Genomic DNA, 26,329 nt, shown 5'->3' with positions numbered 1-26,329 from the left:
TAGAGTTTAATAAGATTTTAATAATATTGGTAGGGAGCCAACTCACAAGATGCCCTGGAATACAGCATATAAAGAAACCTCAGAGACAAAAATAAAAACTCATGAAAATATAAGAACATTCTAAAAAAGGTAATAATCTTTAGGATAAAGAAACCATTTTCTCAATAAAAGGACTGAACATGTTTAATAAAGATTAAATGAGATTAAAGATAAGACACGTGGCTTGTATTTTCCACTTACAGTGATTAGGCCAAAGCATTCAGGAAGCACCAATGAGCTCCAATCCCCAACAGTGTGGAGTAACAGCCTCTGGGAAGGGGGCGGGGGAGGGGGGCGACGTGGAGAAGTTCTCACAACCCACTTACAGGACAGGAATGCGTTTACTCTCTGGCTGTGGAGCGCCCTTGGAAATGACCTACGTTGGCAAGTGGAGTAGAGACAGCACTTTTCCACCCAGTGGAAGTAGCAGTGGGGGAAGATGGTGCACCTCTCCCATCCACACAATTGCAACTGCAATCCCAGTGTGGGGGCGTGGCCTAGAGAAAGTGACAAGCCGCCTCCTCTGGGAACAACTCATTACTCAGATAAACTAAGCCAAACAGTTCTATGTGACCAACAAACCAAAGATCAGAAGCCAAACCCACAGGGGTCCCCACCCCCCAGAGAGATGATATGCCACTCCCTGGTGTGACAGGAGAGGCGGGAACAGAGAAGATACTCCTGGCTCAGTGGCACTGATCATCTGCCAGACCAGCTGTGCCATCCCATCCAGTTCTTCTGGGTGGGTGGATGGGGGGTTTCCCTCTACTCTACAGCAAATACTTTAATGCTACTGTCATTCGGGCTTGATTTTCTTTTTTTCCAAGGCCACTACATGCTATGCTTCATTTGGGCCAGATGTTCACATCAGCATGTCTGCTCATCCCCGCTATTATTTACATGAGGAGTGACTACTGAAACCTAGTGGATAGCAGAGCCACCAGCCTCCCAGCCAGACGCATCATGAAGGAGGAGACACCTGAGATCCAGCCCCATAGGACAGGCCCTCATTTTCAATCCTAAATCAATAGTCTAAACAGATGTGGACTGCATGTCACCAGAGGGTCCAAAGAGAGACTTGAGGCTGTGTACTCTTTAGATGTCTACTTGGGCTGCACTGGCTATTAAAAAGTTATGTGCAACTTCCAGATGAAAGACATCAGCAACATCTTAGAGGAAAGTCCCAATTCCTGAAGACAGAACTCACTGAGGCTTCTAACTCTTCTGGCTGTTAATTGAATCAAAGTCAATGACAATCTTGTTGCACTTCGGTGAGAATTTCCTAAACATGAAAAAACAACATGCATAAAGATATTATCCAATAAGTCGTTAAAGCAATTTTGTTGACTTTGATTGAAGATGTATTTTTTGTGCAGAAAAAAAAATGTCCTGGGATTCACTAGATACTTTATCTTTACAGAAGCCAATTATAAGTGTACCACACTGAGAGGAACATGGACCTGAAAACAGTAAGACAAAAAAAGATGCATGGGGTAGCTTGGTTTATATGTTCTTCGGCAATCTGAGTTCATGAATTATCCGGGAGTCAAAGGATTTCTAACAAGTTAGCTGCACAACATGGTATCTGATTACTTGTTTTCCCACCAGAGTTATCACATTTTCTAGGAAATTTTTTCTGCCAACTTGGAGTTGCTCAAAGCAAAAGATAGTAAATTTTATTTTACTTCTTACACACACAAGAAAAAGAAACTAGCTTTAGTAAGAAATAATCTTTAAGATGCATGTTCTAAAAGTACAAATGTAAACTAAACCCTCCTTATTTTTGTGCTCATTGTTTACCAATTAGTTCTACAACAATGACAGTGAAGATATTTGGGGCTAAACATAGTCTTTTAAATAAAAATCAGACGGAGAGTCATGTACATAACTAGGATTTAAAATTTCACAAAGCAATGTCCCTCCCCCACAGTGTAACCCCCGCTTTCACTATATTTGATGTCAGTATAACATGTGGAGGAGATGGGGACAAACAAGTCGTTTAAGGATTCAGGTGGACCCATTGCAACAATGAGAAGTACAAAATGTCATGTCAAAAACGAGCTTTACAGTGTCGGTGTGGGGGGGGGGGGAGATTGGGTGGGGGGGAGGGGGGAGGCAGGGAAGGGAGGTGAAGGGTAAACAAAGGAGGAGGCTGCAATGCTTGGTAAGAAATGTATGCATTATCCTGCCCATGTAATTGTAACCCCTCTATACAGTATGTTCTCAAATAAAATAAAATAAAATTAAAAAAAAAAAAATTTCACAAAGCACAATAAGGTAGCTCAAGAGATTCACTGCAAAAAAAAAAAAGAGATTCACTGCATATAACCCATCACCCTAATCATAGTGGACACAGACGGGTTGGAGTAAGTTCCCTAATATGGAAGTCCTATACTGCTGGCCATGCCAATTTCAAAAGAATTTTCTGGACCAGAGTTGTGGTTCAAGTAGTAGAATACCTGTCTACCAAGTGTGAGATCCTGAGTTCAATACGCATACCACAAAAAAAAAGGAGAGAAGAAAGTATCAAAGAATGTTCTGCCATTGCCATTAATGAAAGGTGATTGATTGTTCTAAAATATTGTTCTAAAAAAAGAATTCTTGGTGGCTTAACCTGGCAGACTGCTTTCAACCTAAATTGTCTGTGCCAGAATTTGTTACATTGAAAAATTTATAAAAGTTTGGCATTACCACTTAAAAATGTGTGAAATTTTAAAGTTCATACTATTGGAAGAGTCTAAATCCTGAAAAGCTACTAATATTAAAATATAATCATCAGACAGATAGTTATCAGATACTTCTGTCACCACCCTTAAAAATCTACCACTAGATTTCTAGCATCTTCTTCCATCGTATCTCCAAACACATTTCCAAGTGTAGAAGTCAGACATCACTAGGAGAAACTAGATATCAAACAAGATCTCGTGTGTTCCTCCATCAGCCACTGCCCCCAAGTTCTCTGGCCTCACCTGAACTTAACCCCGGCCATCTCAAACATGAGCCTTGCAGCGCTTGCCTCATCACTGTCATGGTATTTATCAGACATGAAAATCACTTCTTTTATACCTAAAAGGTAACAACAAAAGTCCCATTAGTACAAGCACATACAGACACAACAGAAGACCAGCAGGAACAGATGGAGCCCTTGTAGCATCTACGATTAATTACCTTTTCCAAGTGAACTTGCAGACAATGTCCAGTTGCTGAAATATATATATATATATATATATATATATACACATATATATACACACACACACACATATATACACAAACACACATATATGCGTGTATAATCTGCCATTTTCTAATACAGTAGAGGCATATTATATTGAATATACCCTCCAGCCTTTATGGATTTTTTTAAACAAATGCAAAGTAAAAACATCAGGCAGACAAGTCTGATCCAATTAACAAATCTCCCTTATTGCAGGTAAGCAAATATTCTTTATTCACCGGCAACTACTCTGAAGCCAAGAGGCTGATGCGGGGGCAGTGGAGGGTGCTGGCCAATTCAGGGATTAGAACCCCTGGGCTTCCAAGAATGGCTCCGTACACATCAATACAGTCCAGCTTTGTGCAGGAAGATCTGCTTCTTTTTCCTCATCTCACAGGCAGGCATAATCCGAGAGAATTCTTAAGACCCTGCACTAAAAGCTGCTCTTCTACCAGCTTCAGAAAGGGTAAGAAAGCTGGCCACATGGTGCCTCTCTACCCAGTGCATACACCTGCTACCTCTGTGGACAGCACAGGGAATATCCAAAGGACAGAGAATCAGCAACAGCATGGGAGCTTCAGTGTTCCTTAACATGGCTCTGATTCACTATCAGCAGACCTCTTCTGCTCTGAGATCCATGGGGTTCCTGATAAACAGTCCCTTTAACCCACACATCTGGCTAAACATGCTAAGTCTTTACATCTCAAGCTGAGAGCTTTATGGAGATAAAGTGTAGCTGAATTTGAGATGTGACAGCTTGAAAAAGGTGAAATATTCAGAATACAATGTGGTAGAATCATGGAAACAGTAATATAAGAAAAATGTAGGCTTGTAGTACCATTTGAGTCTCATGACATTTATATGCAAAGATATGCTTAGGTCCTCAGATATCTACCATGTATTAGATACAAATTAAAATTTGATATACAGATTCCCAGCTGACCTTGTTTCTGACAAAAGTTCATTCCCCTCCCTCCCCCTTAATCTATGCACAATATGTCAGAGAACGGTAAATTGACAGTAATTATATGCAATGCCTGTTTAGGTTGGTTTTGGTTTTTGTTGTTGTTGTTGTTTTGGCAGCTTGCAGCTTAAAAAGTTGCAAACTAAATTAAAAACATGCTAAGAATCACAGAGGATGCAATTAGTCTGGGGATACCTGGCACCATTCAAAAACAAAACACAGGAAATATCTTGCAACGCTGATAGTGCAATTAATTTAGATCTACACAATAACAATTTAAGATCAAGCACCTCTGCAAGGAGCTGCTGATGAGCAGGTAGCAATGCAAATGTGACGACTGGAAAGACCGGGCTCCTACCTGCCTGGATGATGAGTTTAGCACATTCATTACATGGGAACAGAGCAACATAGATAGTACAGCCCTTCACGTCCGCCGAATTCTTGTTCATGATGGCATTCAGCTCAGCGTGACACACTGTGGGTTTGGAAGAGGAAGAAAAACTTAGACTGCAGCTCGTGAAGAATTTACTAAGTGTTAAACATCCCATTCCCCCCTCTGAAATAACATATAACAGACTCAATAAAAATAAATTGATTAGAAACAGCAAGTACTGAGAATAGCAAATGAGGGGCTGGCGATCAGCAGGGAAATCTGCTCGCTGCGGCAGCCCTCAGTCTGGAAGCACCTACAGCAGCCAGGGAGGGCTTAGGTCAAGTGCCCTCGCCCACCCTAAGCAGAGCAATAGCTCACCGCTCCATAAGACCCTGGGGTATTGAATTGCCCACATAAAATGGCTCATTTGTGTGTTGATATGCACACACAGGGACATTCAGTATGGCCATTAAGAGGGCAGGGAGCAATAAGACAAGAGAACCAAGAAGTGAAACTGAGCATTCCAATGCTGAGGGACTCGTTTTTATCTCATCGTTCTCAGCCACAGACCCACAAGAAAAAAAAAAAATGTCAACAGACAGCCATTTGTCTTAGGTAAGAGAAACATTCATCCACTTAAGGCAACGTTCTTTGTATACCAACCCATCCCTCTAAAGATCTTGAAGTGAGCGCCCAGTGTCATCCCAAGTTCAAGGTCAAAAAGAATGCTTTTCTCTCCCCCCACACCTGTCAAACTGGTCCCTAGAGGTGTTCCAAAATTTGTCATGATCTGTGCTCCATACCTGGTGAGCATGATGGTCTGGGGTGCTGTCTAAGCCTGGCTATTTTAACAGACTGTCTGGGTGATTCAAATGTGCAGGCGAGTTTAGGAAGCACTGCCTTAAGGGATTCCCTGGTGTCCCTAGCACACACCATGCACACCAGTGGTAAGTCTTGGTTGAATAAATTCATGAGTGAAAATCATCTAAAACTCCTACAACAGACATATGGGGACCTTCAAGGAGCTTTTCTACCCTCTTCAGCTACTAGCCTTCTATAGATAACATCTCTTTTGGAGTTTTAGGCCTCGAATGAATAGTGGATTAAACTCATGGCCCTGTACATTTCAGTCACATCTTGTGCAGTTAATTCACATTGAGAATCTCTTCTGGGTCACACAGAGAATGGCCCCAACTCACCTTCCTCCGACAGCCTCCTGTTTTGGAGAAGGAGCTACAACTACCCCTGTGAGCGCATGTCCTATAGATTGTCAGTGTTGCAGCAGAGCTGACCTGGAGCTCTCTCAGAAAATGAGTGCTTATGTCCTCATTTTAGGAGTCTCCAGTTTCAGAGAGGCCTTGGCCATCAGTGAGAATGAAGAGTTTCTGGTAGCACAGGGCAATTTAAAGAAATAAGCTGACAGTAACAGATGCTGGTGTGGATGTGGGCCAAAAGGAACCCTAGTATACTGCTGGTGGGAATGTATACTTGTTCAACCTCTCTGGAAATCAGTATGGAGGTTCCTCAAAAAACTAAATATAAGCCGGGTACCAGAGGCTGTAATCCCAGCTACTCAGAAGACTGATCTGAGAATCACTGTTCGAAAGCAGCCTGCACAGGAAAGTCTGTGAGACTCTTATCTTCAATTAACCACCAGAAAAGCTGGAAGTGGAGCTTGGCTCAAGTGGAAGAGCACTAGCCTTGAACAAAAAGCTCAGGGACAGCACCCAAGCCCTGAATTCAAGCACTAGGACTGGTACAAAATAAACAAACAAAAAAAAAACTGAATATAAAACTAACCTATAATCCAGCAATTCCATTCTTGGGCATTTGTCCAAAAGATTACAAACTAGGATATGGTAAAGCAACCAACACAATCATGTTCACTGCAGCACTATTCACCACAGCCAAGGTACGGAATCAGCCCAGATGCCCCTCAAACAGTTCAAGAAAATGTGGTATATGTACACAATGGAATTTTACTCATCCATTAGAAAGAATGATACTGACTGCATCATTTACAAAGAAATGGAAGGTCTAGAAAAACTCACGTTAAATGAAGTCAGGCCAAGAGAGACAAAGGATACATGTTTTCTTTCACATGTGTAAGCTAGAATTAATTTATAAATATATAAGTAAACACTTTGGGATGGTATACAAGAGTACACAAATGTATTAACTGAAAGATGGTAGATTCAAAGGAAGAACTCAAAAATTCCTTGGAAAGGCACACTCACACTTTAACAAAATAAACATCAGCATACGGGTCCTTGAGAGGGGAGGAAGGTGTCATGGGAAAAGAGGGTAGACAAATGAAGACAGGAAGGGGGATGCGAATGCAATCACAAAATTCAATGCATATCCTACAGATTTATGAAACGTGAGGGCAGTTTGGGAGAGATAGGAGAATGATGAAAAGGATGACATCAGTCACGATTCATTGTGTTCATAAACTGCTTGGTTTATTGGCAACTCCTTTGTACAACTACTTAAAGATAATAAAAAAAAAAAAAAGTATTTAAAAAAAAAAAAGCGAAGCCTTATCAGAACCCAGTCCTACTGCGCTAGCCCTCTCTGTGCACTAAGGAACCTGTGACCCGCCCCCTGAGGCTCACTGACCTAATGAACCGCTAGGCCAGCCAAACAGAAATGCCCAGGATGGGGTAGCATGGACACGTGAGCAGCACTGGCCACCAGGAGACTAATGGTCACTTTCTCCTCCTACTGACCAAGAGGTTCAGAAGCTGGCATTAACACTGCTCAGTGGTAAAAACAAAAAACAAAAAAAAAAACAATTAGATGTAATTGTTTCTTTTATTTCCCCCTCGAGGACAGAGCCCAGCCTTCTAGGTTCTTTTTAACCTCCCCAGAGTCTAATGGGATGCCAAGAACATAATGGGTGTAAAATATTTATTGAGTAAATAAAGGGGAAAATGCAGAATCTAATTATTGATGGTGACATTGGGAAATATCAAAAGTCCTTTTAAATTCAAATATCAAAAATAGGCTTTCCCATTAATAAGTATTTTTTGATGGTGCTGGTATTAAGATTCAGAACTGGAACCTCTAAATGTGTTGTGAAACACTATTACGTTATCTCCTTTGTAAGAGGTGTCATGGTGACTAGCAGCTACCTTTGTGTAATTCATCTGAGGCAGACTGGGGCAAATTTAACATTATGAGTCTGGATACAGCAGTAAAAAATTATCATATGGAATAGATTCCCTTGGGTCTTGAGCAGTGTCTGATGTGCTTGTATAAAGATGGTTTACAGAAGATATAGGATTATAAGCAAACTTTCTCTCAGTTAAAAAAGAAATCACAGGATTAAAAAATACATGCAGGAAGCTGAAGTTCAAGGATCAAGGTTTGAGGCTAGGCTGGGCAAGGAAGTCTATGAGATTCTTATCATCAATGAACCACCAAAACCCCAGAAGTAAAGCTGTGGATCAAGTAGTAGAATGCTAGCCTTGAGCCCTTAGTGCAAGCCCCAGGACAGGCACAGACAGGCACAGACAGACACACACACACACACAGCCCCAGGACAGGCACAGACAGGCACACACACACACACACACACCCTTGCTAAAAGACAAAAAAGGTATGTTCTGAGCAACAGAAGTGCAGCACTGCTTCCTCCCTAGAGCTCCTTGATCCTTCAAGGTCTGACTGATTAAAAATGGCTTCCTGACCAGGCCTGTGGGGTGCAGAGGAAAACCCTCAACCCAGTGGCACTCTGAACCCTCCATCAGGATCTGCTTACCTCACTCCCACCTGGAGGCTATTAATGCCCTACCCTGAAATAATGCCTTCACCTCTGTGGCCTGGCACAGAACAGGCCTGGCCTGTTCTTCTCAGGCCCAAGTCCCCCTAATATATAGTGTGCTCCGGTCCTCAGCTGCCCTCCGGAACCTCCATGGAGGCCCCTTTCATTGTTCCATCTAATAAACGATCACTTCAGGCCCAGGCCCCCATATACTTCTTAAAAGAGGAAAATGGGTACAGCATTGGTGGCTCATGCCTGTAATCTTAGCTACTCAGGAGGCTGAGATCTGAGGATCTCAGTTGAAAGCTGCCAGTCCAGGCAGGAAAGTCCGTGATTAACCCACCAGAAAACCAGACGTGGCTCTGTGGTTCAAGTGGTAGAGCATTATCCTTGAGCACAAAGAAGCTCAGAGGGCAGTGCCCAGATCGTGAGTTCAAGCCCCACAACCAACAAAAAGGAAAATGGGCTCATCACAGGTCAGTCAGAGTGGACTGTGTGAGTTCATACTTGGACTGGCATCTACACCAATCAAACAATAAATAGGTATCCACTTCAGACCATAAAGAATGCTCCGAATCTCTGTGTCTGGACTATGCCGAGCCTTACCAGTACCAAGCACCTCTCCTCTTTGCCTGCTCCCCCTGGTGGGTAACCTGCCAACAGCACTCAGCACCAGCATCCAAGGCCCAGTCTGTCACTGAGAACCACTACGACCTTCAGTGTGCTTTTACACTCAAGATGAACAACAGCATGAAGAGAAGTTACTCCCAAGGATTTAGATGTTAAGTCATTTTTAAGATAGCAAGTAGTATCTATTTGGGGCTTTTTCTTAATGTTTCCAGTTCCAGTCCATTCCCAGGACAGTCAGTTCTCTGTAAGACAAGTTGCTTTCACAAACCCCAGCTAGCTCCTGCCAGGTCTTACAGCGCTCCGTTTCCTTGGTCCTTAAACAGGTGCACTTAGTCCTTGTTCTGTACAGTTCAGATGCTCAGCATGTTAAGTCTCTTTTCCTCTTTTCAAAGTTGTCATTCCAGCAACTGCTAATCACTTTTTAAAGTAATTGTCTCACAATGCACACCAGTGGCTCATACCTATAATAATAGCGCCTTGGGAGGCTGAGACCAAGAGGATCACAAGTTAAGGTCAACTGGGCAGAATAGCTCATGTGATTCCATCACATGATCCATCAGGTGATACCTATACCCGTTCACTTTAAGAATTCATCAATTCATAGTCTCTGAGACCAGACATATTTTGTAAAACCCTGAAATCAACATTTCTAACCCTAGTTTTCTACCTTTTCCTGAAGCCCTATTTCTGGGAAGAAATGAGGGGTTCCTGGGGCTTCTCTGTACCTTTTCCCACCACAATAAATATTCCACATATATTTGACAAACTAAATAATAAATTTATCTAGTACTAACACCTTATCATGTTACTCAAAAACTATACCAAGAGCCAAAATATACCTAAGTGGAAAAAAGAAGCCAGAGTTTGGTTCTGTTAGCTGTAAACCCCATTTTGTACATTTATAGCAGGAAGAAGACAAAGTATTTAAAAGATGCATTGTGTTTATAAAGCATTCATAAGACATTTTAAATTAAAAAAGAATGAATTTTCCAACTATTTACCTAGACTTACATATCTACAGCTAAGCAATACGCAAGAGAAATTTCCAAATAATACCTGTATTTGATAAGCACAAAAAGTGACACAAAACCCTTTAATTATTCCTCACATTGTTTAAAAGGAAAAGAATCAAAGGCGGAAAATACCAGATTAATGCTTATAAATTCTTGATTGCCAGAAGAGAACCTCTGTTTCAGGTAATTATAAGACAATTCATACACTCTGGTCTTTTCTTCTCTTCCTTCTTCTTCTTTTTTTTTTTTTGTCCTATTACTGTCAGAATTCAAAACTACATTAACCTTGGACCACTGAGAAGAAATTGTATAATTAGAAAACTGTATTTTTCAAATTCTCTCTTACTGGGGCTTGATTAATCCTTACTGTCTCATGTAGGCAGTGCTTTAGAAGTTTGACAAATGAACAGGATATATTCCGTCCTTCACTATGTGGAATAGATTTTCAACATTTTATAGGTTTGACTTCCATCTCATTTAATATAAGATGAGTACAATACTTATTTTAGACATGAGTATTAAGGTTAGTCAAATAGGTTTAAAAACAAAAACACCCGAGCAGTGCTAAACATATTCTAAGTGTTACACAAAAATAACTTAGTGGGGGCTGGGATGTAGCTCAGTGGCAAAGCACTTGCCTAGCAAGTGCAACGTCCTGGGTTCAATCCCCAGTACCAAAAAAGAAAAGACAAAAAAAATAATAATAACTTAGTGTTCATGCTATCACTCCACCCTTAAGTGATTTTCTAACAGGAAACACCAGGGCATCAGAGAAGCTGGGCACAGAAAATTTAAGTTCTGTTTCAGTTAGAGAAATCCAAGCATGTTTAAAAGTATTCATCTTCAGTGGTACAAGATTCTTTTTGTGTATATGCCAGTACTGTGGCTTGAACTCAGGGCCTCGGTACTATTCCTTAGCTTTTCGGCCCAAGGCTGGTGCTCGGTTACCACTTGAGCCACAGCTCTGCTTCCAGCTTTTGGAGTGGTTAACTGAAGGGAAGAGTCTCGTGAACTTTCCTGCCTTCACTGGCTTTGAATCAGGATCCTCAGATCACAGCCTTCCAAGTAGGTAGGATTACAGGCAAGAGCCACAAACGTTCAGCAAAGAAAACAACTTCTTAGGCCTGAGGAGAATTCTGAAAAGATCAGCAACCTGGTAGGCAGCTCTTCCTAGGGTCGGGTGTAGAAAGCAGACACAGTTCACCTGTGGCCACTCAAAACATCCTTCTGCCTCCTGCCACCCCTCCAGACTGGACTGTTCAACTTGAGGACCGCTGGGGTCACCAAGAAAACAAGAGTCAGGCTCAGCTCACAGCCTGTTTCCCATCATCGATTCTTCCTTGCAGTTCTCACTCTGCAATTAATAACTGACATGAACTGGGATACTCAAACCTAAGACTGAGATGCACATTGTTTTTAAAGAACTCGAGGTTACTTTAGAAGATATCCTGCCTCTATTGTGGTGGCCAAGTTTGTTGTCATTACTTCTCCAAATGAAAACTGAAGTGACTTTGCCTCTGGAGTTCCACAGCTGTGGGTCACAAAGTCCGGTCTCATGTCTGGGAGCGTGGGTGCTCATCCTAGCCCTCGCTGCCAGACTCACACCGGGGCAAACTTCAGCGGAGGGGTGGGGCCCACACTGGTTCCTCTACAAGACTCATTTAGGGAACTGCTTTACACCTTCTGAAACTAAAATGGAATTTTAACTACTTATTTCTTAATTATTGAAAGATACCCTGACAGGGTCTCATATGTCACTGTCAGCCTTCGAAGTACCTATCCTTCAAGTCAATAATTTAATAACAGACTAATCTCTAAATGTAAGCCCCCAAACCTACTACTACCCCAAGAAGTCCTCCCCCCCGCCCCCCGCCCCACCACCAAAGGTTAGAAAGTATTCACTTTCATGACTACCCCAAAATGCAAAAGAGACATTTCTAGAATGTGGTCCCAAACAATGTCACTCTTGGCCTCATCTACCCCTGCACAGAGTTTCTCTATGTGCACAGCAGCAGGCTGATTAACTGTCAGAGCTCTCAAATGATCTGAAATATATGGGAGCTTGGGGAAGGGAGAGACAACTTGGAAACCGGTGATCACATTACTTCTCTAAGACAACTGGACCAAGGAGGCCCCACTGGCTACATCTCATTCTTCTTGTCCTCTGCTCCCCATTCTCTCCCAAGCCCATGCCCCTTCCCTTCTTCTTTACCCACTTACGAGAGCTTTACAGAATCCCTGTCTATTGCTTCTCAGATCCAGTCCTACCTCCCCCCATCCTTGTTATACTAGGCTACCACAAAAGCAGAGCCAAGTTCAGACCCTTCCTGTGTACGTTCTGGTCAGTTCTGGCTGTAAATACTGAGCATCCAGGCCAAGCTCCCAGCTAGGAACTGGATGCCAGGGCTGGAGGAAGGAGATGGGTCCTGTCTCCACAGAGTTCACACCCACAGGGCCGGAAGACGCCCAGGCACAAAAACAACCAGAGGATTAAACAAAAACTACAAGCACGACAGAAGCAAGACTACGGAAGTGTTGAGAAAATTCAGCACGTGAGGGGTTAAGTGCACTGTGTACAAGTAGATAGGGGAGGTAGTATAGTTTCTGTGGGGGGAAAAATGTATTTGGATTACAAATGCCTTTTCAGAACAAAGGAGGCTGAACTCCAGGATTTCCCTGCATGAAGGTAAAGCACATTCAAGTCCCTGCCTCTCTCTGCTACAAACCAGAATGATAATATGCTCCCTTCCCATGCTCGGGGTTACAGGAAGAGCACAGGAAGGGACCAGGTAGGGAAAAGCCTTCTGAAAGAGAAAGGCTTATGCAAATGAAGCCTTTGTTTCTACCAGTCAGAAGGGGACTTGTTTCCTGAGACAGGACAGCCTCAGCCCTACTCCAGGGAGGTGGGGGCCAGGGTCAGGGTCTTCCTGAGCAGAAATGACTGGTGATAGCACTTCTGGACCCCACCAATCCACTCTGTGCACATCGAATGGAGACCCTAGTGCCCCGCCCCATGCAGTTACTCAGAAGATGGAGTAAGTAGCCTCAACCTTCCTGGCATGAAGGGGCACACAACTGTGCGTGAAAAGCAAAACAGGAAATAAAGAGATAATGCAGAGAAACCGAGGCCCATACCTGGAAAACATCTAGTCATCTCTTACCAGCCTGGGCCAGAGACGAGAGATCTGTTGGAAGAAAAGGACGGTGGCATGGGAGACCAGGCCAGGTCTGAGCCAAAGGGATGAGCCACTCACTCAGAAGGCCGCCAAGTCCTGGGTGAAGCAGCAGAGTCCCCGCCAAACAGCGGGCCCAGGCCTTGCTGTGCACTGCGTGAGCTTCCTGGGTCCATCTACTCTTTTCTGCCTTTTCTCTTCCATCCCCATAGCTGCTTCTCACACACTGCTTCCCCCACCTCCAAGTCCTTGGACCTTCGGTGTCTTTCAGCCTCAGCCTGTTGACCACTGAAATGGAGAGAATGGATGCCCCCTCTCCTCGCACCCCTGAACCCTCTGAGAGACTAGAATCTATTAAGAACACAGTGTGCAAAACCCATTTGGAAAACAAACACTGCTACTTCCTACCCTCTCCACACTGCCCACCTGAGGCTTGGCAGTCCTGGGCTGCACCGATCAGCCTGACCACAGAAAAATTATCCATCTCTTTCCTTCTCCCCTGCTCTGCTCCCTGTTGCCTGCCCCCCTTCCTCACTGCTTCCTGCTAAAGCTGCTGGCCAGAACTCATGGCACCCAGGGGAGCCACTTAGCCCCAATGGTAGTGCTTAGGGCTAAAGACGTTTCTGACTGTGGTGTTTCCATTATTGATAATAAAGCCCCCAGAACTCTAATTACACTGCTTCCCTATGTGCTAAGGGCACACAATCAGGTCAGGAGGAGGGGGCCGTGAAAATAACTGCATTTCATCCATGGCTGAGCCGGGCCGCCTCCCTTCCTACTGCTCATGTGAGTACATGGGTGATGCCTAAAAGCTTCTGAGAAACGGAGCACTAATCATCCTTCCGTAGTGTTCTGGCATAAATATATACCACAAGGCTTAAAAGCTCCCTGAACCCCCATGGTCATGGTTTTTAGAGGGTAAAGTGGGATTGTGCGCTGAGTTCTGGAGTCAGGATCCATCTGAGGGTGCTAATTAATTCCAGCTCCACAAGGCTGGCCTCAAGCAACTCACTGTAGGGAAGAAGGGGACTCGATGATCTAACTAGGGGTCCACTTGACACTGCCCTACTTCCTAGGAATTCTCCAAGCCCACAGTACCACCTCCTCCCTCCCCCGTGTCTCACTCTTCTAGCTCGCAACCTCCCTCCAACCTCACTGCCGTCCATCCTCTCCCACCTGCGACTCCAGGAACCCGGTGTCTGCTGTCACTCTCCATTCCCCACTTCTCTGTTCCTAGTGCCCCTCTTCCTGTTACGAACCAGGGTGCCGGTGCCGGGGAGGCTACTTCTGCTCACATCCACAAACATGTTGCCTCTTTCTCCCTTCCTTGATTCCTGTCATTCTATGGAATGAGACCACTGACTCCCATGTCTCAGGCAAAAACAATATCAAACCCAGCAAACAAAAATGCCCAAGAAGCTAAAAGCAAATTCTCCCATCCCGCACACAATATGAAGCTTTTTCCTGGCCCCATCTCCTTTCTGCTCCAGAAACCACATCTAAACCATGTTCTGTTCTTCCTTCAACTGGCTGCACTTGGGCTCCCAATCCCACCACTATGTTGAAACTGCTCTCGGCAACATCGACAACCACCTCCATGCTTAGTTTTCTTAAAGTATCTTGGACACACTATGCCATGGCCTCTTACTCCTTAAACCACTGTTTCCTCAGCCCCTGATGGCACAGACCTGCTCTGCAGGTCTAATGTCGGGTGAGGGCAGGGCTGCTTCCTGCCCTTATACACACTCCCTTTACACCTCTCTTCCATGAGGCAACCAACTGCCCACCATGCTTACACTGACATTGCAGGCCTGGAGTTCTCCTCTGCTCCCACACTCACCTGCCTGCCCACCCCGTTTCTGGAAGCTTTCACAGCCATCTCAATCTTTCTGATAGGATCACATCTTTCTGATCTTCAATTTCAGTTCTTCTTGCAGGCTCTTACATCCAGTAGCTGCTGCAGATAGAACTGCTTGAGGGTGGCAGGGTCCAATTTCTCTCCCTTACCCCACATTACCCCATTCTCTTGGTGTTTCCTTCATATTATGCATCAAGCCACTTTTCTCTGACCCAGCACTACTAACCCAAGGCCTCTTCCCTAGTCTACTGCAATCACTCACAGATGGGCTCCCACTCACTCTTGCCCCTGAACATGAACTTCATATAAACACCTGTCATAGTCCATTTGGGCTGTCCAAACTGTTCCACAGTTCTGGATGCCTGGTAGTCCAAGACTGAGCTCCAGCAGATTCAGTTCCTCTTCCTAACTGTGGGTCACCCACAGTTCTGTGTGTCCTCCACACAGTACCAGGTACCTAGCTCCCTTAGGGACTCTTTCTTACAAGTCCACTCATCCTACCCATGAGGGCTTTGTTAGTGACCTTGTGATCTAATCATACTTCAACACCATCACTTTGAGTGAAGGGTTCTAACATGAATTCAGTTCACAGTAACAAAGCTAAAGTAATCTTTTTGATCCAAACTCCTTAACCTACAAGGCCCACAACCTCACCTCGTCACTCCATCCTTCACTCGCTAAGCCTGGGCGAATTCTGACCTTGGCACACATCGTGATTGTTCCAAGAGTGTTCCCACCTTGGGGCCTGGCCCTCTGCTCAGAATACTCTCACCCCCAAATACCAACTTGCCCATCTTTACCTCATGAACTCATTGGATCCTTCAAATTTCAACTTAAAAGTCACTTCCCAGAAAGGAGTATTTGATAAATACCTGTAGATTTCACTAATTGTCAACCTCTTCCACAATCAGTCTACAAACTCCCTAAAAAGAGTTCAGACCAGACCATGAACCTTGCACTGAGGACGGCAGTGTCTGGCACCTAATATATAGCACAAGTGCCCTGGATTTTTGAATGAATGAGAATAGGTGTGAAAGTACTCAAAAAAAACAAAAAGACAATCAAAAACACAACAGCCAATCCCTTACAAAATACAGTTATAATCTCTCAGAGTAAGCTGACTCAAGAGAACACTCTCATCACCAACCGACAACTCCAACTGGGAAGAGAACTGTGACTCATTAGTATTTATTTCAACTCCTACAGTGATAACTCACTTGCAGAAGGAAAAAAAAAAAAACGACAAAAGAGGAATTCTGCTTCCCTCTTTTCACCTAAACTCAAAAAATTAATGGCATTTTGAGCAAAGTCTTTTAATTGCAGAATTTAAAAATTCATGCTCAGTTATCATATTCAATATTTTAAATTTACTATGGCATCTATCATTTGAAAGAAGCATAGAGATCAAATTTACACCTCTGCTAATTACCTAGCACCAGCCCTTGAGCCAGCGCTGAACGGAAGCCTGTATGCCTCCTCATGCTTTAACTCCCTCGTGTCCACCAATATCCTGCCTTTATCACAGGACTTCCCAATGCCAGGCAAGTATCTGGGTCTCAATAAATACATCAAGTTGCTTCACTCACAAAAGAATTTTTAAAGTTCTTTTCTTTTGGTCTTAGATTAACCTCTCCTTAAGATGTTCAAATAGTGCTGAGTCTCATATGTTCACAGGTCCTGTGGCACTTGGTTACTGGAATTCTTCCTCTATTGTTATCCAATCTTCTTTCTTCCCATGTTTTTTAATCTCAGGTTTGTGGAGTAACCTTTTTACTTTTTAAGCATTCTCTCTTATTTGTGCATACGCTTCAGCCCATTTCTGGTCATCACCTTTTAAAACCACTACCTTAAATTTTTATTTCAAACTTCTATGTGACAAATTGACCGCAAAAATCACATTTTTACAAAAAAAAAAAAAAAAAGAGGCATACGCAGGTATGTTCTCTAGGGATAAGTATTTTAGCTGTTCCTATGACTGCTCTTTAGGACAGGGAGTTATTCTGTTACTACCCAATCGTTTGTAGATATTCATAGTAAAACCACCATTAATGCTTTAAAATATAATTAGCCTTGTATCTATAAAAATACATATTTATTTGATAAAAGTTAAATCAATTAGCAAAAAAAAAAAGCTATTCTTTCCTGAAGACTGTTTATAAACAATCATAACCTAAAGTGAAATGTTCTTAACTCAAGCTGGTTAATTTTAGGGGGTGTGAAAAAGGACTCAAACATATACCACTGAGTTCCTGCTAATCTAAAACACCATACAATCAAACCTGGCTTGCCCTTCATTCATAAAAATAATCTACTTAATTTCTTTTCTGAACAAGTGCTTAAAGGTTTTCCATTGATTCCATTACCTATTTTGTACAAAAGTCCCTAATTAGACCTGCTGTCAGGCCACAACTCCTAGATGGCCAGGTTGGGAAGAACTCACAGGAAGCTAGAAGTGAAATTAAATTCTGCAAAAAGGAAACAGCAAGTCATCAAATCCACAGACCTGCCTAACAAAACCAGAGGGCATTCCATTTCAACAGGCTGAAAGAACAAATTTGATCTTAATTACTAAGAAGCTCTTACAACTTGTGAGGAAGTCACAGCTTAAGAAGGATCAGCCTCCTAACTTCTTGATAAATTAGTTTCTCAAGACTAACCTTTTGGATGCCAAAGAAATACATCACAGGCATGGCAGTCAGGAAAATGTCAGTGTTCGAGGGGGTACAGTAAATGGCTAAGTAATCACTAAAATGACACCTATGCATGCTTAATGATATGCTAAGTGTGAAAAATAAAGATTACATTTAAATACAGATTTAAAGAAGAACTGTCACATGCCAGCCAAAGTAGTTACAGTCGCCATGTTGCTCTCCTGCCTTAATTAAATTCCAGGCTTTTCTGCATTGTTTCCTTCCCAGTATCATCTCCTTTTTAGGATATGCAAAATACATATTGAAAAACACACATATATATATCGTTGCAAAAATAGGAAAAAATTCTAGAAAGGGTCCATGTCCCTACTTCCTTTTACTTTTTCCTCCTTTTTTTTTTTTTTGCCAGTCCTGGGCCTTGAATGCTGGGCCTGGGCACTGTCTCTAAGCTCCTTTTTGCTTAAGGATCTACCACTTGAGCCACAGCACCACTTCCAGTATTCTGGTGGTTAACTGGAGTTAAGTCTCATGGACTTTCCTGCGAAGGCTGGCTTTGAACCTCGATCCTCAGATCACAGTCTCCTAAGTAGCAAGGATTAGGGGTGTGAGTCACCGGAGCCCATCCTTACTTCTTCACAATACATTCAGAGACACTACTATTGACTCTAGAAATAGCAATACCATTCACTCAGCTCCCTATAGTGAGCATGTGATGATGGGGGGGGGGGGGGGGGGGAAGAGACATCAACCCCTGCCTTCTTGATAGATGAGGATGGAAAGAGGAAGCCAAATCAACAGGCATGCCCATGCACCAAGCCTATCGCCAAAAGAAAACAGCAAGGCCACAAATCTAGGACAGTGTGATGAGGTTAAGGTGCACTGTTCAAAATTCTCTGAAGGCTGGGAAGGTGGCTCAGTGGTAGAAGCTTGCCTTGCATGAAGCCCTGGGTTCAATTCCTCAGTACCACATAAACACAAAAAGTCGGAAGTGGCACTGTGGCTCAAGTGGTAGAGTGCTATCCTTGAGCAAAAGAAGCTTAGGGACAGTGCCCAGGCCCTGAGTTCAAGCACCAGGACTAGGGGTGGGGGTGGAGAGGGAGGAGGCGGGAGAAAGAAACAAAATTCTCTGAAGCTTAACAATGCAAAGAAGTTGATTCTACTCTGACTCTGCAGTCTATAAAGTGTATCATCAAAACTGATTACCGCAACTCAAGGAAGGAGCTTTATCTGAATTACTGAGCATATTTTACCTCCATTTTATAAAATTGGTATTTTGATTAAATGTGATTCACCGTAATGAATTTCACAAAGAAGAAACCAAAAATGTCAACTGAATACTTACTTCATCATGAATTTAGCAAACCCACCTCCTCATAAAAAATACAAGCCTTCCATAGTCTTTTGATAAGGCAAATTAGATACACTAGCTGCTTCCTGGCTTTTAATTGCCATTCATCTGAAAAGGTCTCACTGTAACAACACCACCTCCTTCCTGCCACTGTTACTCTCTTTGCACTGTCTTTTGGATTTTTTTTCAGGGAAAAAACACGAACTAGAAGCAGTTTCTTTTGCAGGGAGAATTTTCATTTTCCATTATTAATATTTCATTATAATCAAATAGTTTCATGAAGTTTTGATCCTAAGGCTGAAAGAACAAAAACACCCTTTACAAAAAATGCCTCTCCAGAGACACAGCCTAGAAAAAAGCTCTGTCTTCCGATTACAAGGATTTTGTGCTTTCCTCCTCCCCACAAAGTGCCAATCAAGCCACCAAATGACATCAAGCTTACAGAATTCATCAAGTAGAAATTGTAGGTTATTTAGTAAACTCAAATTTACATGGGCTTCAAGGTCCCTGGCTTAATCACTTTGGGCTGCTACAACAAAGCACTGTATTTCTCGTGTTTAGTTATGGAGGCTGAAGTCCAAGATCCAAGTATCAGGATGTGGGGTTCTGATGAGGGCTCTCTTGTAGGTTTACAAATTGCAGTCTTCTCCTTTTATCCTCAAATGGTGAACAGCAAGTACTTTCTGGAGTCTCTGTTCTCTGGGGTCCTTCCTATAAGGCACTAATTCCAGGGGCTCTACCTTCATGTCCTAATTACCTTCCACAAGCCCCATCTCCAAACACCATCACCTTGGGACCAGGGTATTAAGATGAATTTTAGGGGGAATGGGGACACAAACATTTAGTTCATTGCACTCTCTTTTGAAGGAATGTTAAAGTAAGTTGTGCACAAGTGGCTTTCTAATGCTAGGCACAGGCCACCTCTCACGGCTGACCTCTTCATCTCTGAGGAATTATTGCATCTGACCTGCCGTCTACTGAAATGCAAACTAAGATCAGCATTTCAGAAAAGCTGAATTCCTGTGCCCCCAAGGAGAAACACAGATTGGCATAGCAGACAGAGCACTCAGGAGATGCCCCGATGTATATGGGATAGATGTAGTGAGGAACTACCAAGGGCCTAGCATGGTCCACGGCTGAATAAATGCTATGTCTACCATGTCAAACTCTTTCCAAGCACATATAAATACTGCATGACTAATAAAGGTGGGACCCATGCATGAATGATAGGAAGTAATTTTTTGTCATCATGGATTTTCTTACTCAAAAGATATCTGGTTTTTGTTTTGTTTGTTTTTTGTTTTTTTTGTTTTTTTTAACAATAGGGTCCTCTTTATTTAAAAGTGTCTACACTTTAGGTAGTCTCTGAAAGTCCTTCACAGGGATTGGCGCACAACCCAATCCTTCTTCATATGGCAATCAAGTCACCACTAACATAAATAGAAAGAGGGCTATGTCTAAGCGATTCTAGAGAGTATCAACTTATTTTTTAATTGATCTTTAACATCTTCAAACAGAAGCAAAAAAAAAAATCACATTACAGTTTAGTTATCACTAAACATTTCTACCACATGCCAGCCAATCCACATAATTACTTCACTCTTGTCTGAAAGGTCTTGAGAAATAGAGTTGAGTGTATAGTATACACAATCACCATTATTTACATTGAGAGCCCATCTTTATGTGTATTATGCTGGTAATAATAGAAACACCTTTTTAAAGATCATTTAATACCTACTGCAACTTTTATGGTACATCAAATTACAAACTTACTACTATGAAAGAAAACTGTATCTTCTAACATAGCTACATGAACAATGAATAATAGATTAAGTGAAGGCAAAGACCTCTCCAATCCTACAGATATCCTATGGATGATTTAAAAAAAAAAAAAAAAAAGTTATGCAGGCAGTCAGTGCTCCGCAACTCAGCAGCCATTCAGTCATTAACAATCAGTGCAGCCTGACTGATGCCTGTAACCCTACCTATTCATGTGGCTGAGATCTGAGGATAGAGATTTGAAGCCAGCCTGGGCAGGAAACTGTGAAGTTCTCATCTCCAATGAACTTCCAAAAAGTCAGAACTGGTGGTGTGGTTCAAGTGGTAGACTACTAGCCTTGAGCAAAAAAACTCATGGGCATATGCAGTAGGAAGTCTTTGCTTCTCCACCACTGTTATAAATCCACCTGGGTGCACAGTGAGCTGCTTAGTAACCACAGAGGGTCTCTCTACCACGGTCCATCCACTGGCATCTTTCGCAACTAGCCTGAGTGGGAAAGACTGACATCTCTTAAGAATTCCTCTATATTGGAGTTCAGCACAAAGACTAATATTTCACTGTCTTGACTCAGTGAAATATTGACCGCAGCAGTCATACATTTCAATGCAGATCTTTAAGTTATCGACCCCTTTGCTTTTCACTGTTTTTATATGGGACATTGAACTGCACAGTGAAAAATTATTTTTGCATAGACTTGAAAACAACTCATCATTTCCCTACTTTCTTCCCATCAAAAGCTTACAGAATCAAAACCAGAATGACAAAAAGTTGCTAAAATATGGAAGCAAATTCTTCACATAACCACTACTGTCAGCTATAAAGCGCTGTCGGAGAAGACACTTTTACGTTCTCCCAATTCTGATCCTGCTCTTCCAACTCCGAACAGAGAGAGTAAAGTTAAATTGACTCTTTATTAAATCCCCTTAATCACAGAACTATTTTTTTTTATACCCTGAAAACCCTGAATGCTTTGTAGTTGGCCCTCATTGCTCAATTCATTCTCTACTTCCAAGCGTCTTTCTTCTTTCTCATTCAAACATGGAGGATTTGCCCTAAAGCAGTTTAGAAAAAATGACAGAACTTATTTAACATGATTAAGAACAAGAACATTATTTTTTTAATGCATAAATTACACTAAACGGAGACTTGGAATTCTTCATTAAAAAAAAAAAACTATCAAGGAGCTAGGCCCTGGTGGCTCATGACTGTAATCCTAGCTACTCAGGAGGCCGAGATCTGAAGACTGAGGTTCGAAATCAGCCTAGGTAGGAAAGTCTATGAGACTTTTATCTCCAATAATCACCTAAAAACTAGAAGTAGAGCTGTGATTCAAAGTAGTAGAGCACTAGCCTTGACAGTATCCAGGCCCTGAGTTCAAGCCCCATGACCAAACAAAACAAAAACAAAAACAAAAAACTACCAGAGTCAACAAAGGTGGTCTCTGAACTTGGTATCTATAAGATATCATCTATTCCACTTCAATGACCTTATCTACTTTTTCTTCCAAAGCCATTCTGTTCATTTTCAGGCCTAAGTACAGAGTCTAACATGTTGGAAAATTAGCACCCAACATAGGTGGACCCAATTTGCCTCTTTCATGGTATGAACTACATCTCCTGTAGGAAACAAAAGTGAAGCTGTAGCAGATAAGGTCGAAAGCAATTTCCCCTGGGACCCAGACAATAACGTTCTAAGAAGCATCCTTCTCTAATTCTAAGGGGATTTGTATCCTGTCAGCCAAGCCAAAAGGCTCCACTTCCATTTTTCTGGGGTGTGGGACTGCAGAAGTCCCTGTGACTGGAAGAAGGACCATCTCATCCATCTCCTGGCATCCAACTCACAGTCTAGTCTCTGCTTCCCAGAGAGAAGGACACAGGTGTCCTCACCAGGCAGAGGGTCTGGAGGCAGCCTGCTTCTCCTGACAGCAAAGCCCCAGGCAGTGCTTAAAAAGCTGACCCTATTTCCCAGGAGTAAAGAAACAACTTGCAGAGCCACCATTATGTGTCCCCCAGCTGTCTCTGCAAGGGACTGAAGTCTCCCATCAAAGCTCTGGTGCCCACAGGCTGGCAGGCCATCAATGAAGTGTACTAGGTCCCTACAGGCAGTGGAGCTCCAGACCTTAGAGCCAGGTTGCATTACCACTACTGTGCTTCTACTGCTTGCCCTCTTTGAACCTTAAGGGATGGGGATAGGAAACTGGAGTCTTCCAATGGGACTTGTCTTCTTATTAGCTGCTCATGACTGAAAAGGAAGGCAATTCCTCCAGATTTTTGAGTCAAACACCTGGCCAAGTTCTTTCACTAGAAAGTATGGAATGTAAATGCACCTTACCGTAAGGGTATTTGGTATCCAACTTATTCTCTGCTGTCCTACTCCAAGGCAACTGGTCATCGCTGCACCCATTGGGCATTCCATTGTACCCTATCCCAACGATCTTATTTTCAGCATTCACAATGCAGGCTCCAACCTACAGGGAGACAGAGACGAAGGCTGGGTGACTCCAAATAGCTGACCTGCCATGAGGGCAAGGATGGGGAGACAATGAACTGGGGCAGGAAAATGTAAGCACGTGACCACAGCACCAAGGATAACAGGTTTGCATTTTTTAAAGTTGGTAACTGCTCCTTTCTTCAAATCTGCTCATGTGTGGACATGCATTTATGAGTCTGAAAACATTCTCCTCTGAAACTCACCTGGGAATTTGGATCTTTGCTTCTCTGTGCTGACAAAAAGGCCACCGCCATGAAATACTCGGGCCACTCCAAATAGTCATCCCGTTTTTTGCAGGAAACTTCGCTCATGTTGAGTCTAGAAAAGGAAAAAAGAAAATCACCATATAATGTTGTGACAAAAAAATAAAAACAACAGACATATTTTAACTTTTTGTGTATGTGCTGGTCCTGGGACTTGAACTGAGAGTCTAGGAACTGTCTTTAAGCTCTACCAACTTCTGGGGTTTAATGGTTAATTGGAGATAAGAGTCTCAGAAACTTTCCTGCTTGGGCTAGCTTTGAACCACAATCCTCAGATCTCAGCCTCCTGTACAACTAGGATTACAGGCATGAGCCACTAGTGTCCCCCACATTATGACATTTTGATCCACTTTCCAACTCAATCCAACCACTCCAATCTCTGGGTCTTTAAACAGAGGTGACTTTGGCTACTCTTATCAGTCAGAAACCCCAGCTCCTACACAATCTCTGATGTTAAGAAAAACATTTAAGTTTGCATTTGAACCTACACCTTCACATTCTCCAATATCTCATCTCCTTAATGCATTTTCATAGGATGCTTTTCTAAGTGAATATATGCAGTTGGGCTATACACCATTCCTACATTCCTTATACACTGGAGTCTGCATAGGTGGGAGAGCAGAGAACCATTTGTTGGTCACCAAATAGGTTCCTGAAGTTTATATACTTAAGATTCCTTGTTTACATAGAATATCTTACTTAAGCCTCACTTCTGGCTGAAGTAGGCAGTGACACCCATAGAGGCTTTAGGAAACTTGCCCTCAGTCACACCAGAGTTATCTGTGCCAGGATTTCAAGGGAAACAGCTGAAGGTGCACAGATCCTAACATTAACAAACTCATTTGTCTTTTCCCCTTAGTTGTCCCAAGTAGAACAGTTACCAACTCCAGGGACTGCATCAAACGTTCAGTAACATGGGCTTTCCTGAAGGCAGGCACAGACACTCTACAATAGGAACAGCCCTTGAAGTGAGGCCCACAACTTCAGCTCAGAGGATCCTTAGAAAAGGGATGAAAGGAGGGGAACTCAAGACCATTCAGTTCCTCCTGCCACTGAGAAATCTGGATGCCCATCCTAAAAGAAGAGGAGAATTCCAGAAACCTTCCTTAGGCGGATGCTGTTGAGCCCTGCGGAAGAGCCTGGTAGGATGAGGTGAATAGGTAGACACCAGGAGCCACGGTTACCCACAGATTCTGTTCCCGTAAGTCGGAGTAGCCTGCAGGAAGGGATGTGCTGGATTGGCCTGTTTTTCCCACCAGGTTAAAGAAGAGCTTCCACAACGGCTGTAGGGTGCCAGGCAGTAAGTACCTACTAAACAAAGCAAGGGGGGGGGGGGGGTAGGAAAGGAACACATTATGCCAGGCACCAGCGGCTCCTCCTGTCATCCTAACTACCCAGGAGCCTGAGATCCGAGGATGGCAGTCCAAAGCCAGTCCAGGCAGAAAAATTCCATGAGACTCTTTATCTCCAATTAACCACCAGAAAACTGCCAGGAGTGCTGTGGCTCAAAGTGATCGAGGGCTAGCCTTGGGCAGAAAAATAGCTCAGGGACAGGGTCCAGGCCCTGAGTTCAAGACTCACACCGACAATAAAAATTTTTAAAAGGAACACACTACTGCACCGAGGACTAACCCACGTGCGGCTTCATGCACAGAAGAGCACAGGATTTAATCGCCGCAGGAGCAGGGTGCCAAGCACTGCCAGAGCTGGAGACACCAAGTCCAAACGAGGAAGTCAAATCTGGAGCAGACCGGGGTGAGGGTTTCAATGGCTCCAGGGTGGTCAATGGTTCGGGGGGTGCAGTGGGCCACGGAGGCCGCGGCCTGGGGTGCTGAGAACCAGGCGGATCCAGTAAGGACTGTCAGCCCGCTGGAGACACAGGAGGAAACTGAGGCTGGGAGCAACGAGACCCGGCCCACGCTCCTCCCAGGCCCGCTCGGCTCGGGTCCCGGATCCGAACCCCAGCACCCCATCCGCACCAAGGGGAAAGCCACGGGCGCTCCGGCCGGGAGCCCGGGCCGCTGGCCGCCCACCCTCCCGCGCCAGCCCCGAGGCCCCACGTGCGGGCTGGGAGAGGAAGGGACGTCCCCTCCGGGGCCGCGAGCCGGGGCCCCCGACGGCACCACGGGGCGCGCGGCGCGTACCCGGCGGCCCGGCTGACGCCCGCCACCCGCCGGGGCCCGATCCGCGGGCCTGCAGGCCGGAGCCCGTGCCCGCCGCCGTCCCGGCCGCCGCCGCCGCCGTCCCGAGCCCGAGCCCGAGAAGGAAGTCGGCGGAGGAGGCGGGGCCGGAAGGGGGCCCGGGCCGGGGCCGGCCGGCGGGCGGGCGGGCCGGCGCGCGCTCGAGGCGGGGGCGTCCGGGCCACCGTCGGGATCCGCAGGGGCCCCGCCGCCCCGCCGCCCCGCCGCCCCGCCGCCCCGCCGCCCCGCCGCCCCGCCGCCCCGCCGCCCCGCCGCGGACCCGGCGCGCTCAGCCCGCCGTCCGGCTCGAGAGTCTCAGCGCCGGGGCGCCAGCCCTCCGTTCGGGGTCACCAACAGACCCAGTTTGGGACGCCAAGGCGCCATGAGGTCGTCTGCTGCCACGCCCGGCCCGCGATCCCGGGCCTGGGCACGGCCTGGATTGGCGCCCCTCGCGGGGACCCCGCTTAGACATGGCCAGGGGGGTCTCACGTCATCCCCTCCTGAGAGCTAGGCGGTTCTCTGTACAGACAGAGCTACCGTCCAAGTATTTATACCTTACATGCAATATATAATTGTATGTAACA

The 26,329-nt window shown here is 44.3% G+C and overlaps 1 protein-coding gene across 7 annotated transcripts; it reads right to left on the bottom strand.

Annotated features, from left to right (window-relative positions):
• Dctd (dCMP deaminase) lies at window positions 1–25,787 on the bottom strand. 7 transcript variants are annotated; one of them, XM_042702059.1, is made up of 7 exons: window positions 25,710–25,787; window positions 24,750–24,876; window positions 23,506–23,620; window positions 23,144–23,279; window positions 4,579–4,695; window positions 3,009–3,105; window positions 1–1,321 (listed from the first exon to the last, which is right to left on the bottom strand). In XM_042702059.1, exons 3-7 carry the CDS (start codon window positions 23,611–23,613, stop codon window positions 1,255–1,257), a joined length of 525 nt encoding a protein of 174 aa, XP_042557993.1. In that variant the 5' UTR covers window positions 23,614–23,620; window positions 24,750–24,876; window positions 25,710–25,787; the 3' UTR covers window positions 1–1,254. The 7 variants fall into 7 exon arrangements, with proteins under 7 accessions (XP_042557993.1, XP_042557985.1, XP_042557984.1 ...); XM_042702051.1 differs by having other exon boundaries at window positions 24,754–24,876; XM_042702050.1 differs by lacking the exon at window positions 25,710–25,787 and adding an exon at window positions 25,198–25,430.
• Window positions 25,788–26,329: the final 542 nt, after the last annotated feature.

This window comes from Dipodomys spectabilis, unplaced genomic scaffold (assembly GCF_019054845.1).
Source record: "Dipodomys spectabilis isolate Male_0828 unplaced genomic scaffold, ASM1905484v1 ptg000009l, whole genome shotgun sequence".
NCBI lineage: Eukaryota > Metazoa > Chordata > Mammalia > Rodentia > Heteromyidae > Dipodomys > Dipodomys spectabilis.
Note: the sequence above shows the minus strand (reverse complement) of the source record. Positions and strands in the feature narration are given on the sequence as shown.